The 13,966-nt window shown below is 44.1% G+C and overlaps 1 protein-coding gene across 2 annotated transcripts in view; it reads right to left on the reverse strand.

Annotated features, from left to right (window-relative positions):
• Positions 1 to 415: 415 nt before the first annotated feature.
• LOC120853518 (thrombospondin type-1 domain-containing protein 4) overlaps positions 416 to 13,966 on the reverse strand; it is a 631,548-nt gene continuing 617,997 nt past the window's right edge. For both annotated transcript variants that reach the window (XM_040227426.1, XM_040227427.1), the window contains 3 exons: positions 10,332 to 10,511; positions 6,825 to 6,969; positions 416 to 6,364 (listed from right to left, as the gene is read on the reverse strand). In XM_040227426.1, coding sequence (XP_040083360.1) covers positions 6,222 to 6,364; positions 6,825 to 6,969; positions 10,332 to 10,511 — 468 coding nt within the window. In that variant the 3' untranslated portion in view covers positions 416 to 6,221. The remainder of the gene's footprint in view (positions 6,365 to 6,824; positions 6,970 to 10,331; positions 10,512 to 13,966) is intronic.

Here is a 13,966-nt window from a genome sequence, read left to right on the forward strand (position 1 = left end):
ATAAAAAGCTTAGAAATTAAAAAAAAGATTACGAAGTAAAAAATATTTTAAAAAGCTGAGAGCTGGAGTTGTATGAATCAGTATGGTGGGTGCCACACTTTCTGCCTCCTGGGAGAGGTTTAAAGGGATGCCTGTTTGAATGTAATCCTGTAAAAAAAAATAAAGAAATCCTGAAGAAGTGCGCATGCCTGGATATTTTATCTTAAGCTCTTCATCCAAAGTTGAGGACTCACGTAGGCCAGCAGGCTGAAGGCCCGTCTTTCCTGTCCTCTTAGGGGTCCAGCTACCCCCAAAGCCAAAGTCCCACAGACCAACCGGCCTCTAAGGGCCTGGCTCCTCTCTTTAGAGGGCTGTGTAGTGAGATGTGAGCAGACATGGAATAAAGCCTGAGAAAGCACAGACATGTTAACAAAGCTGATTTTTAACACCAGTTTATTGTATTTTTACAATAATAAAAATAAATTAGTCATACACAAAAATAGTTGTCATTTTTGCTGAAGAGAAAGCAGACTGTTTACTCATACAATTTACCTTCTACCCTCCACCTCTTTAACCAATGATTGACACCCAAGGGTGACCCGGGGTTGATGGAGTGTTCTGTGGGTTCCATGCTCCTGGCTGCGGAGTTGACCACCCAGAGCCCCCCTCAGCAGCCACCAGCGGGGACCCTGGGGGTGTGGTCAGAGCAGTGAGTGCATCAGCTCCTGTATACCCCTCCTTGCCCCTGCCAGGGGACCCTGCCCTCTTCCCCGCTCCAAGTCAGCCCCCTGAGCCACTTATTGCTGGTGATTCTGATGAATGAGGCAAGACAAAGAGAAGGGTTGAAAAAGACCCCTGTATTTCCTTCTCCAAATATTTGAGGGTGAGGAGAGGGCAGATTATATGAGCAAATATGATATTTAAGGTGGAAAGGTGGCAATCCAGACAGACCTGTTTTCAGGTACAATCCCAGGGGTAAAAAACCCCTGAATGAGTCAAAAAATAGAGTAATTTCTATTTGATCTTAAAACCCAAGGAACTTGGCTAGTCAGTATACTTAAGTGTAACCATGGGCTTAGAGTAAGATGCCACGTGCAGCAACTTTCTGGGGAGGCTGGGTTAGTAGGATCAAATAATTTTACATAAATGTGGATTGAATATGTAAATAAATACCTATTAGGTCCCTTTAAAATTAACATATTCTAAATAATAGAACTATTTTGGTGTAGTGACTCATTCCGCCGGTCGAGTTCAGAATACACATTTCCTATAAACATCTTGTATTTACAAAGAACAAAATAATAAGTTATAACAAAGTATATCCTTCCGTCAAACTGACTGGTGGGGGTCTGGGGGTCAAGGCAGGTGGAAATCAAGTTTATGTAACAGAACGGCTTTCCTTTCACTGAAGCAAAGGGTTCAACGTCTAGAAGACGCTGAGAAAGCCGTCTGGAGGGTCCCAGCCCACGGGGTCACTTTTCCTCGTCACGACGGTTGTCTCCCACTGTCAGCCACTGAAGAGAAAGAGCCAGGAGTGTGGTGCAGGGTGGGAGAATGATGTAGCTCCAGCAAAGATGCAGGAAAGCAAAGTGAGTTGAGATGGAGATGGTATTTAGAGGGTCCTTGTCTAGTCGAGGCACTGCCTCCATCCAGGTGTGTGACCCTAGGCAGGGAACTAGCCATCAGGACGTTTGATTGGTCATTCTCAAAGCAGGACCAGATAGGGCAGCTCTGACCAGTTGGCTAGCGGTTCTCTGAGGTCACATTCAGCTCTTGGGAGGAATGCAACACTGGGTTTAGAATGGTAGTCATAACAACAGGAAGTACCTGTGCTGTGTACTTGCCATCCCAGACCAGGTGAATCACTTAAAGCTGTTCTACTTACAGAGTCACCAAAGTCCAGACTGGAAGGAATCTTAAAAGTCCTGTTACCCCAGCTAGGTGCTTGGATCCCCCCTACCCCCTTCAGCATCCATGACAGAGGGCCATTAAGACTCTGCTGAGACCTCCAGGAATGGGTCAGTCAGCAGTACCTACCATGGAGCCCTCGACCTTCTGAAGGTGCTCATGTGCAGAAAGGAGGTTCTCCTGCAAGAGCTAAAATCTGCCTCCCTGCAGCCCTCACCTCCTAGGATGGCTCTCCTGGTGCTCCCCAAATCTCTCCTCCAGCCTCAACCTCCTCATGAAGTCCTTGCCCTGCTTCTCACAGTCCACACCCCTCCACAGGATCAGGCATGCTCGTCTGAATGTTATATGTTATCAGTATTCTTCTTAAAGTTTACGGCAATCACAGATAGGGTTCACCAAATGTTTTCTCCTTATGCCTGAATGCTCTGTGGCTTTTTGTTTATTTTGGGTTTTTTTGGTATATTTTTTTTGGAGGGGGGTAGTAGTTTCATCCCACTTTCTTGACCCTCATTGAGCTCAGCCAATTGAAACTTTTACCTGCTCCCCACATTGTACTTCTATAATTTTGTTTTGAAATCCAAAGGTGGGACTTTATGTTGCTTCCCGGTGAATTTTGAAGATCTAGGTTTTATTCTAGTCTCTCAGACATTTTTAGCCCTAGAACTTGTCATTTAGCTGTTACCGCTCCAACTTCTTGGCATCCACCAATTTCATTAGGAAGTTGTCTACTTTCCCATCTAAGCCACACTAAAAAGGTTGCATACGGCAAGGGTGCAGCGTTGGTCTCCACCTGCCAGGCTGACAGAGGTTCCCTCAGGTTTGATGATTCAATCTGTTTTGAGGGAAATCATATTTCTTTCTGCCACTTACATGTGTGTCTTTGATATTACAAAATGGATGTTCAAATTAGAAAAAGACAGCCACAGGTTTAGCAAGGCCTTAGTAACATCTGGGTTTCTCTCGGCCACACAACTTGACAACAAATGAAGACGGTGCCCCTCATTTTCGTCCCTCTGGAAGGCCATTCTTTTTTAAAGGAAGAAGTGATGAAAGCTAAATCCTTTGGGGGTGAGTAAATGGTAAATACCCCAACAGCCGTGGGCCGGAGAAGTAAGGCAAAGGGACAGACGGGGACAGTTCTGAGCGCTGCCGTCACACGGGCTGTGCTCACCTGGGTTCCCCACCAGCGTGCAAGCAGCAGGCAGTGAACACGCCCTTCACGAACTGAACCAGCTCTATCTGGTAGCTGGGTTTGCAAGCTTTTTTGTTTCAGTGCCATATTTCTTACATTGCTCCTTTTCTAGGGGGAGAAACGTGAGTCTATGTGAGAATGGGAAGGATGGGCTGCACTGAATAGCCTTTGCCCTTTGCAAGGGGCACGCTTTCCTTTTCCAATAAGTGATATCACACACAAAAAAGCAAACTATTTCCGTTTGGAGCTTTCTTGATTTTTTTTGGTGAGAAAAGCACAGAACTTAAATTCATCTAATTTTAAAATGCAGAGCAGGGACTGATGCAATTTGGTTTGCAGGAAAAAAAAGAGTATTAAAATGTAAATTTCAATGCTGCATCATGGCCAGTTATGGGAACAGACTGAGAAGGAGATGGGAGATGGAGGATCATGGGAAGGAGAGGATGAGACAAGGGGGCCAAGAAAATGGGAAAGAGGCACCTCTGGAAGGAGAAAGGAGCACTGTCACTGGAAATGTTACTGGACATTATATGTGTGTTGTGCTAGAAACAGAGGCATTTAGATGCTGACATAAGAAAGTAGGAAATTAGTAAAAACTGAGTTTTTAAAACAAGTTGATAAACCCCCTAATCTAGTAACAAATGCCCTTTCCAGACAAATGAATTCCAAGACTAGCTCAACTATTTGTTGCAAGAGACAAAAAAAGATGCTTAGTTTCAGTACTTATTTCCCCTGAAGACCTGGGGTTGATTCATTTGCTCCTACCCAGTTTCACACCTGGCAGGACGGCCGTTCTCATGGGAGCATCCCTGATCCTTTAAAGCACTGTTGGTAAGATTTAGGAGTCAGGGGACACTGTTGGACGTCAAAGAGACAAAGCCCCAGGCCAGTCGTGAGAATCCTGAGTTGGAAGAACCTGGGATGCTCACCTCTGACTTGGTGGAGAAAGCCCTTTTAAGCTGGTGAACTCACTCATATGGCAGCCATACCTCTGCTGTGTTGGGCAGCCTGGATGGCTAGAAGGTTTTCCTTTCATTTAAGCTGAAATCAGCCTTTCTGCTCTTCCACCCATTGATCTTGCTCTGCCCCCCAGCATGTAAAGAAAGCCTCCTCCAAGGAATCCTCCAAAGGACTGGCTTGTTCAGGAAGATCAGAGCGCAGCTGCAAAAAGGATACCCTCCCCTGGGACGAGAAGCAAGGCAAGTTATGAAACAGAGAGAGTGAGTGCTGGCTAGGAACCAGCCATATGCTTGGCCTCTCTGGTCTGCTTTTGATTGGTGGGCACGGGAATCTGGGCCTCTGCCCTGTTGTTTATTGCGCAAGTTGTATAAGGATCAGGATAGATGGGTGTGCTTTTGGAAAATGGTGACTGGGGCTTTCCAGAAAGAGAAAGACACTTATAGTAAGGCCAAATAGAATTTCTGAAAGCCCATGGGTAATGGGAGCGTGATGGAGTGTGTCAGACTGAGCTGGTAATACTGCTTCCAAAAGCACATCATCATCAAATTAGCAGATTTTTGGGTTAAAGGGCTCATGGGAGAAACTCAGTTGCTATAAATTTCAAAGCAAACTCTTGCTTTGAATAGGAAATAGGGCCAGGACCATAGTACTAAATAAGACAAATTTTCTTTATGCTTCCAATTTGTTCAGCCTGATTATTTTTCTTAGCGGGTGTAAGAATATACAAATATATTCCCCCCCTTCTTTTTCTTCACTGATTTTTTTCAGATGGCTCATCTTCCATATGTACTACATTCTCTTTCCAGCCTGAGGCCTTGGGAACTACAGTTATGTGAAGTAAATCAAGAAGGACCCTACTGCTGTGGCCATTGTGGAGGAGTTCACAGCCCCTTTTCCCAGGCTGATTGCATTAATAAAGATCTTAGTGCTCATACCTTGGAGGGGAGATATGGGTTGTGAGTCATGGGGCAAAGTGTGTGGGGGGGAGTGGGCAGGATGCAAAGAAAAACCCACAAATCAAAGCAGAAAGACCCAAGGGAGACTCTTTCTAATATAAACATAGGATTCCTACTGGGATAGGTTGGTTGGTTAGAGAGATGGCTGAGGAAGAGGCAAGAGCCCAGGGGGCTATGGAGCTGTGTGCTCTGGAAATCTGCTCTGGGTGTGTCCCAATGGGGAGAAGAAGAATAATTTAAGACAATCACCTTGCTACCCCAATGGCTTTCTTATTTCATGGGCTAGTTCTGTTAAGGATGGGGTTCGAGAACCTAGGCAGAGTCCTGTCACCAGGACCTGTGATTTTGTGGGGAAAAGGAAAAAAGAAACAGATGCCTGAAACAAATGAGTGCAGGGCCAGAGGAGAGAATTCAAAGGTCTGGGCTTTGTTTGCTGAATGGAAAACTTCTGAGCCTCCTGGTTTGAAAGGAAGCCACATTTTGCAGACCTCAGACTTCCGGCCAGGCCTCAGGGTGAGGGTTTTGTGGTCAGACCACAGGGGTTGGGACTCGTGACCTCATACCTGGCAGGTCAGTTACCTAAGTGAGTCTCAGTTTTCTTGTCAGTAAAATAGGGACCATGATTCATTCCCTGCCTCTCATTCTGGGGCACCATGAGCCATAATGAGCTAATATCTCTGACTTTACCTTCCAAACAATAAAGCACTACATTGGCAAGAGATATTTGTGTCATAAGGCAGGAAAACAGCCTCAGGTCTTTGAGCATGAAAATAGGCACAGCCAGGCTGAGGTAACAGAGGATTGCAGGCATCTTAGCAAGCCTTAGGGGGGCCCTGGGGTGGGGGTGCTGCCTCCTCTGACTCTTCCTGGGGCGCTGATATTGGAAAGGCCTGCAGCGCCAGGGACGAGACAGTGCCCAGACAGAGCCCGGCTGCTGACTTAGAAAGTGCCAGGACGGAGTCAGCTGAGAGCTGAAGGCACTCCCCACCGCTTGGTCTGCAGAGAGTGCAGGGGCCAGGCTTCTGGGTGGGGTCATCTGTTCATGGTGATGCTCAAAGGACAACCGTGGCCTTGCTCTTGGGCACCGTGTGTACACTTTACGAAGGCAGGGTGCGGAGTAACTTGACTGGCAGCTCCACAGGCCAGGGAGCCCCCGGTAAGGCAGCAGCCAGCGGGTCCCACCGTTCACAGACTCCCTGACCTGCCCACGGATGTGGAGTGGGATGTTATCTGCTCCCTGGGAAGCCCGAGTGCCTGTTGGCCACGCGCGTGCAGGAGGCGCAGCAAGCCGTCTTGTAGTAGTTGTAGACGCAGAGCCTGGCCTGGACCACCACATTGCAGTTGTAGTACCGGTCCTTGCAGTTTTCATCTGCAGCAGAGGAGAATGGAAAAGACTTTGAGCACGAGGAGCAGCGTAGACTTAGGGAATGAGAGAGGGCAGAGGGTGTGGCTATTCATCCCAGCTCCACTCTTTATTACCGATGGAAGGTGTGAGTGTGGGCTGAGAGCAGGTTCATATATATATTTTTATTCTTTAAACAAGCAGCTGAAATCTGTCTACTCTGACCTTAAGAATGCTGGAACCAAATCTGAATGCATTGCCATTTTAATCAATTCCCATTTAAGTTTCTCTTTGCTCACCATCTGTGCTATCAACAGCTACCTTAAATGATGAAATTCACACCCGAAGGATGCTGACCTCTCTGAACTCCATGACTTTGCACACAGTCACAGTGAGACCTAGAAGAATCTGGCATTTTGACACCAGAGAATTTGATGGAGATTAAGAAAGATAAATCTTTTATTGCAAGGTACGATTCCCTACTTACCAACTTCAGGGACACAGTCCTGAGGGTTACAAGATTCTTTTTCTTCTGGTTTCAACTGAGGGTCACAGAGATTACTTAGGGTCATGTCATCTGCCAGACAACGCACTTCCCGGACGCGGAAGCCGCCCTGACAGCTCTTGGAACACTGTGAGGGGAAAGGAAGAAAGTTAGGCTTCTTGGCAGCCCGTTCACTCAGCACACTGAAGAAGGCAGATTTTTGAAAGTTCTGACATCTATCAAAGGAGACAATATTAAAACAAACTCCCCTGCACCTACTACTCAGCCTTAACGTGCATCTACTCATGTCTAGCCATGTCCCATCTGTATCCTTCCAGGATGATGTCTCAAATTACTTTGAAGCAGATCTAGACATCATATCACTTCTGTAATATTTCAGTTTGTAGCACTAAACAACCAAGATTCTTAAAAAATTACCAAAATATCATTATCACACCTAGATATTGACAATAGTTTCTTCTCTTCAAACATATATTTCATTTTGCTTGTGAATCTCAATTTTATTTTAGGTTTTCTTGCTCTATTTTGTAGTTTAAAAGTCCAGCTACAATTTTCAAACCCTGTTACTGACATGGCCACTTTCTAAAATAGAGATTTTTCGGGGGTGTGGGGATCAGGGTCTATATAAGGTCTGTACATTGCAGTTGGTTGACAGGCCTTTTAATCCATGGGTTCCCTCCCCCGTGTTTTTCCCCTTTGTACTTGAGTTGTTGGAGGAATGGAATCACCTGTCCTGAAGAGTTTCCCACAGTTTAAGATTTTGCTGAGTGCATCCCCCATGATACAGGCTGACATGTTCTTCTGTCTTCCACATTTCCCTCTGATAGGATGTTGGATCCAATCTATTCAACCTTATCAGGTACAGGTTTGATTTGTGTGTGTGTGTGTGTGTGTGTGTGGTGAGACTACTTCATAGGATGTGTTTAGTTGTCTGTCTTTGGAGGAGGTCAACACTCACTCAAGAGCAGATCATTAGTTCATTTGGGGTTGAAAAATGGTGATAATATCCTAATACCACTTCTGCTTTACAAGCTGAGAACCTAAAGCATTCCCGCTCCTTCTTCACTTATGTTTACTCTGGTTACCCAGTGGTATGGCTTGTTTAGGAAAGACAGGGCAAATATTTGATTATTTTCCTTTATTTATCACTTTTCAGAATAATGAGTTGGTTCCTCTAACATCCTACAATGATGGATCCTCTAGTTAGTTTTTTAATCATTGTAAACTTATTATACATGGATGGATTTAAATTTATTATAGATGAATGGATTTAAACTTATAGATGGATGGATTATAGATGGATGGGTTTCATTCAATGCATGGCAGTTATTATTTTTACTGATGCTCATTGATGCCCCATCAGTGGCTATCCAGGGCTCAGAGTTGGTTCTTGAGCTCTTTAGACATGAACTCATCTTTAAGAACCTCCTTGCTGCCTAGTATAAAGAGTCATCCTGATTTAATTTATATCTATACATTCCCAGACCTGGAATCAGACATTTTTCTTTGGCTCCTTTTAGTGGAGAATGGTATTTTGTTGTCGTTTTATTTATTTATTTATTTTTTGGTCTCACTGCTTGGCATGTGGGATCTTAGTTCCCCAACCAGGGATCAAACCCAGGCCTCCTTCACTGGAAGTGCAGTGTCTTAACCACTGGACCACCAGGGACGTCCCAGAGAGTGGCATTTTAAAACCATATTCCGCCTGATAGGCGTGGCCTTTGCTACTGGGTTGGTCTCTGTTTCCAGGATCTTTCAGTGGATAAAACAGAGAAAAAAATTTTTTAAGACAAATTAATTTGTGAGTTCAAACTGGTATTTCTAAGTCAAATTCAGGACAACAGGATTTTCACTTAAATCTCTTCTATTTTGTCTGTTATCTTCTTTCTCCTAAGAGTTGAGAATCCTGTTTCTTAAGGCAACTGGGGATAACAGAGCTATAGCATCACATATATCATTACATTACATACTATTACATATATCATCAGAGTACCAGGAAGTAGATTATTCATTCACTTTATCACCTGTTACACACCCAACCATCTCAGAACACAGGACAACAGCCATCACTAAAAATGTCATTATTGCAAACAATGCAAACATTTTTCTGCCGTTCTTTTTGTCCTTAGGTATAGACAGTCAGATTACTGTGATTTAGAGCCACAGGCAAGAGAGTTGATGCCACCAACTGCATACATATTTAGGCTAATTTGTTTCATTCATTTTTCATTTTCAGGGATTTCTTTTTTAAAAGAATAATTTTGTCTTATAATTATATAAAATATTTACTTTATTCCAAATGCAAATTTATAAAACAAGGTGAATTTTTAAAATGTCTAGCTTCCATCACTGTCTTTGCTACTATAGTAACAATATATTTTATATTTGCTTCAGTTGACTTATTTATTTAAAAAATTTTTATTTACTTATTTGGATGGTCTGGGTCTTAGTTGAGGCATGTGTAATCTCTGTTGCGGAATTTGGGATCTTTTAAAGTTGTAATATATGACATCTTTAGTTGCGGGATACTAGTTTCCTGACCAGGAATCGAACCCAAGCCCCCTGCGTTGGGAGTGTGGAGTCTTAGCCACTGGACCACCAGGGGAATCCCCACTTATTTATTTATTTTTAAATTTACATGCAGAAAAATTCATTTTCTGTGGCGCACAGTCCTGAGTTTTGACAAATTCAGAGAATCGTCTATCTCTCTCTGCAAACAAGATGGAACTTGCATCACACAGAACAAATTCCTTTGTATTGTCCCATTGTAGTGAGCTTTGTCCCACCCCATCCTCTGGCAATCACTGGTCTGGTCTCTGTTCTGATAGTTTTTCCTTTTAAAGAATATTATATAGACAGTATTATACACTATGTAGCTTTGTGAGGGGAGGGGAGTCTTTCTTCCATTTAGCAAAATGCATTTGAAGTTCTTCCATGTCATAGGAGGCATCAGTTCTTTGGTTCCTGTTGCTGAGTGGCACCCTATTGTTTGGACAAACGTTTGTTCATTCATTTACCTGTCAAGGGACATCAGGGCTATTCCCAGCAGATGTCTTAGGAGTTTGTGGCCTTTGACGTGGCCTGGTGAGTTTGGTCCTTTCTAGACTCTCCAAACCAAATGGCAGAAGAAAATAGTGGTCTGCTCTTGCTTTCTCAAGGACCATTGCCAACATCAAACCTAATCCTAAGGAGCAAATTTCTTGGCCAAATTGGACCCAGAATCAGTCTTTGCAAACAAGATCCCAGCTGAGTCTTAGGCCCATGAAAATTTGAGAGCCACCATTTTATGGCCTCCATAGTTTGGAAGTCAAGCTCACCCCAGCCTCAGGCTCCCTCCTCCCTGCCAAGCAGGCTGAGTTCAGGGCACTCCAGCTGTGACCAAGGAGAGCAGACTGTGCAGGGAATCTGGGCTGAGTCCAGTGCCTGGCACCCCGTAGATGGGCCAGCCATGAGGGGTAGGGGGAAGCAGATGAGAGCACCAAGACTTACCATGCTCCATTCTGTGTGAAACCATTTGGCCCCGCAGGGCTTGAGGTGGCAGGGTTGCTGGCTGGGGGGTTTCTCCAGAAAGGAACATTCATAGGGGTCCAGCACTTCAAAGGTGTCTGTGTTCTTCCTAACACAGATCACCTCCCTCTGCTGGGTCCCACTCCCACACTCGATGGAACACTAGAGAAGGCAGCAGAGAAAGACAGGTGTCACATGGTAGAAAGGGGATGGGAAATACCATCCATTGAGGAACGTTTACCAGAACTTTCTACCATGGCTCTTTTCCCAAAATTGCAATTTTCCTGACAGTTCTGTTTCTGGCATGGAGAGCACCTCCCCTGAACTCTCACGTCTTGAGGATGCTGGTGGCTGAGATCCTGATGCCCTCAGTAATATGGGAGTGAAATCAGGTTTCCCATAGGTTATCCCACAGAGCATGCCATCCAGTCATTTGGTTTTGTCTGGTAGACTGTGACACCTCTCATTGTAAAACAGTGAACTAACATTTAGCTTATCTGCTGGCCTTTGGCGGGGTACAGCTGGGAATGAATTCTTTTCCCAGAGTCTGCATGTATGTGGGTGAAGTGCTACATTAAAATGCTTTGGGATACACAAAACTCAGAAGAAGACCACAGACTTGGGACAGTGTCCCTTATGATCAGCCCTCCCCTCCCAACAGGGCAGCCAGCAGGAAGCTTTTGCCCACAGAATCCAACTCCCTGGCTTCTTACTTGGAGCCAAAGCTCACTGAGGTTGTGATTGCAAAGAGTCCAGTCAGATAATTTACACGTCTTGCCTCATTGCATTAGGTTATGGAAATATGATGCATGTAACTGCCCATTACTTACTCTAGTTAGTATCTATTACTTTGTAAAATGTTTTCTGTTCATGTTTGGTGTACTCTTATTACCTTTTGATTGAAAAAATTTTATAAGCTGTGATCTATATACTTTTAAAGACTTTAAAGAAGCTATTGCCTTTATGAAAAGCCTGTAAAAATGTCTACAGCTGCAACTCTTAATATTAGCCTTGCTTCTGTATGCAGGCACATGGTGAAATAAAAAAAAAACAGTGGGGAGGAACCCATGTCACCACACAGCAAAAAAACCCTCAAACCCAAGCTAACAGACTACAGATTAGTCACACAGCCCATGATAAACATCGCCATTAGCAATTTCCACTTTGAGCCTGATTTCTGCCATCTTCACAGGTATACAGAAAACTACAAGGCTTCTTAGTTTTGGAGCTGTCTGTTCAGATGTCAGAGAATAAATGTGATCCAGACACAGGGGCAGACATGCTTGTCTGCCATTTAGCAGCCATTTAGCCTGCTCCTAATGGCTAAAGACTGTGGAAGACCCTCCCGCCCCCCAAGAACTAAGGCAATCTAGGTGTGAAGCAGGGCTTCCCAGGTGGCTCAGTGGTAAAGAACCCGCCTGTCAGTTCAGGAGACTCGGGTGCTATCCCTGGGTCAGGAAGATCCCCTAGGGAAGGGAATGGCAACCCCTCCCAGTATTCTTGCCTGGAGCATTCCATAGACAGAGGAGCCTGGTGTTCTACAGTCCACTGGGGTTGCAAACAGCTGGACACAACTGAGCATGCATGCACACACAGAGATGGAGCAAACCCAGAACTGACAGGGAAGAAAGAGAGCATCTGGGCATGAGTAATAGACTTGGTGGAATATCTTATGAATAAGAGTTGGGCTACTCCATTTCCAGAGTAGAACAAGGGGCCCTAAACCTGAGAAGTCTCATTCTCTTGGGACAGTTCCGCTACAAGCCTCAGTAGGACCACTGCTAGCACCTGTGCTCACAACTTCCAAGGAAGTCTCTTCCCCAAAGTCCACAATAAAAGTTCCAGGGAAGGACTCAGTTTGACTCGGCTTGGGTCACATGTCCAATCTGGACTGACCATTGTGACCAGGCCAGTGGGGCATTTGAGGCCAACTCTCATTCAAACCATGGGTCTGGAAGGAATATTTCCTTTTATATCTTGAAGTCAATTAATGTTTAAGACTTACTTTCAATAACTAAGTGTGCTCTATTTCATTTTCTTTGGGGATAATATCCAATTCCCAGGGCAGGGAGGTGTCAGCAGGCTCTGACAGTCTTATAAATTCAGAAACAAAACCTGGGCTATAATCAATCAGGTCCTGACTCTTTGGTTGACAGGGCGATACATTCCATGTTTCTAATCTTAGCAGAAATAAACACTGCCTTCACCAGGATTCACGTGATTCTCACTTCTCTGAGTGCTTGCACCCATGCTCAGTCACGTCCAGCTTTTTTTGTGACTCCTTGGACTGTAGCCCACCAGGCTCCTCTGTCCATGGAATTCTCCAGGGAAGAATACTGGAGCAGGTTTCCATTTTCTTCTCCAGAGTATCTTCCTGACCCAGGGATTTAACCTGAATCTCTTGGGTCTCCTACATTGGCAAGGGGGTCTTTCCCACCTGGGCCACTGGGGAAGCCTGTTCTCTGAGTAGGTCTAGAGTTAATAGGAGGCCTACAAATTAAAAAGAACTGCATCCTGCTCCCCTCTCTTCTTCCTCAAACACTGGTGGACACGTGAGTTGAATTGCACTGGTATCTGCTCTGTGTGAAGGCTGTTATGGTCTGATACTACAGTTTCACACAGGACTCTTCCCATTGTCTCAGTTTCCATAGATTGCTGTGGTTCAGTCGCTAAGTCATGTCCAACTCTTTGTGACCCCATGGACTGCAGCATGCCAAGCTTCCCTGTCCTCTACTATTCTCCCGGAGTTTCCACAGATACTTGGTGTAATTAGTGTCCTATACACCGTTTTCACGTCTGAATTATCTTTGGGGTTTAGATCCTAGATATTTTGCTACCAACAATGAGATAGAAACATTGGCAGAAAAAATAACAGACACGGAGAAGAAGAAACGGATATTTATTAAGTACTCCCCATGTTCCAAGCAACAACCCTTTTATATACAGTGTCTCATGAAAACCCAATAGCAACTCTAAAAAGGTGGTATTATTATTCTCCTATCTGGATGAGGAACCAGGCTCAGAAAGGTTAAATTACCCACCCCAAGTCAGAGAACTAAGGAAACATAGAGCTGGGATCAGTTATCAAGTATGCCTAACTCTGATACCGACTTGGGTAGCATTGGCAGTACTTGAATTCTTTCTTTTCTGAATTTGTTAATATTTTACAGTTTGTATTATAAAAGCATTACAGGACATTTGAGGAGAAAACATTTGCTCATGTTGTTTATACAAAAAGCTATACTTTGAAACAGTTGAGATAGGGTTCACATACTTTGACATGGTCTGTTTTTCACTTGCCAATATATATACTTTCCACATCATTGTTGTTGTTACATAATACCTTAATGAGTTATGATATGCCATAATATCCCTAATTGCCCTGCTGTCACGAACATCTCTATTGAAAAAGACTTTTTTTTTCTCCTGTTAATTATTTCCTTAAAATGAATCCTCAGGAGTGGGGTGACTGGGTTAAAGCAAATGAACATTTTTATGGTTCTTGACTTTTACTGCCAAATTGCTTTCCAAAGGGGCTGTATCAATTTACAAGGACAAAGCAGTCCATTTTTTTCAGGGTCTGTTTTTAAAGCTACTTAAAAGAAATAAAATTCTAT

This window comes from Oryx dammah, unplaced genomic scaffold (assembly GCF_014754425.2).
Source record: "Oryx dammah isolate SB20612 unplaced genomic scaffold, SCBI_Odam_1.1 HiC_scaffold_26, whole genome shotgun sequence".
NCBI classification, from domain to species: domain Eukaryota; kingdom Metazoa; phylum Chordata; class Mammalia; order Artiodactyla; family Bovidae; genus Oryx; species Oryx dammah.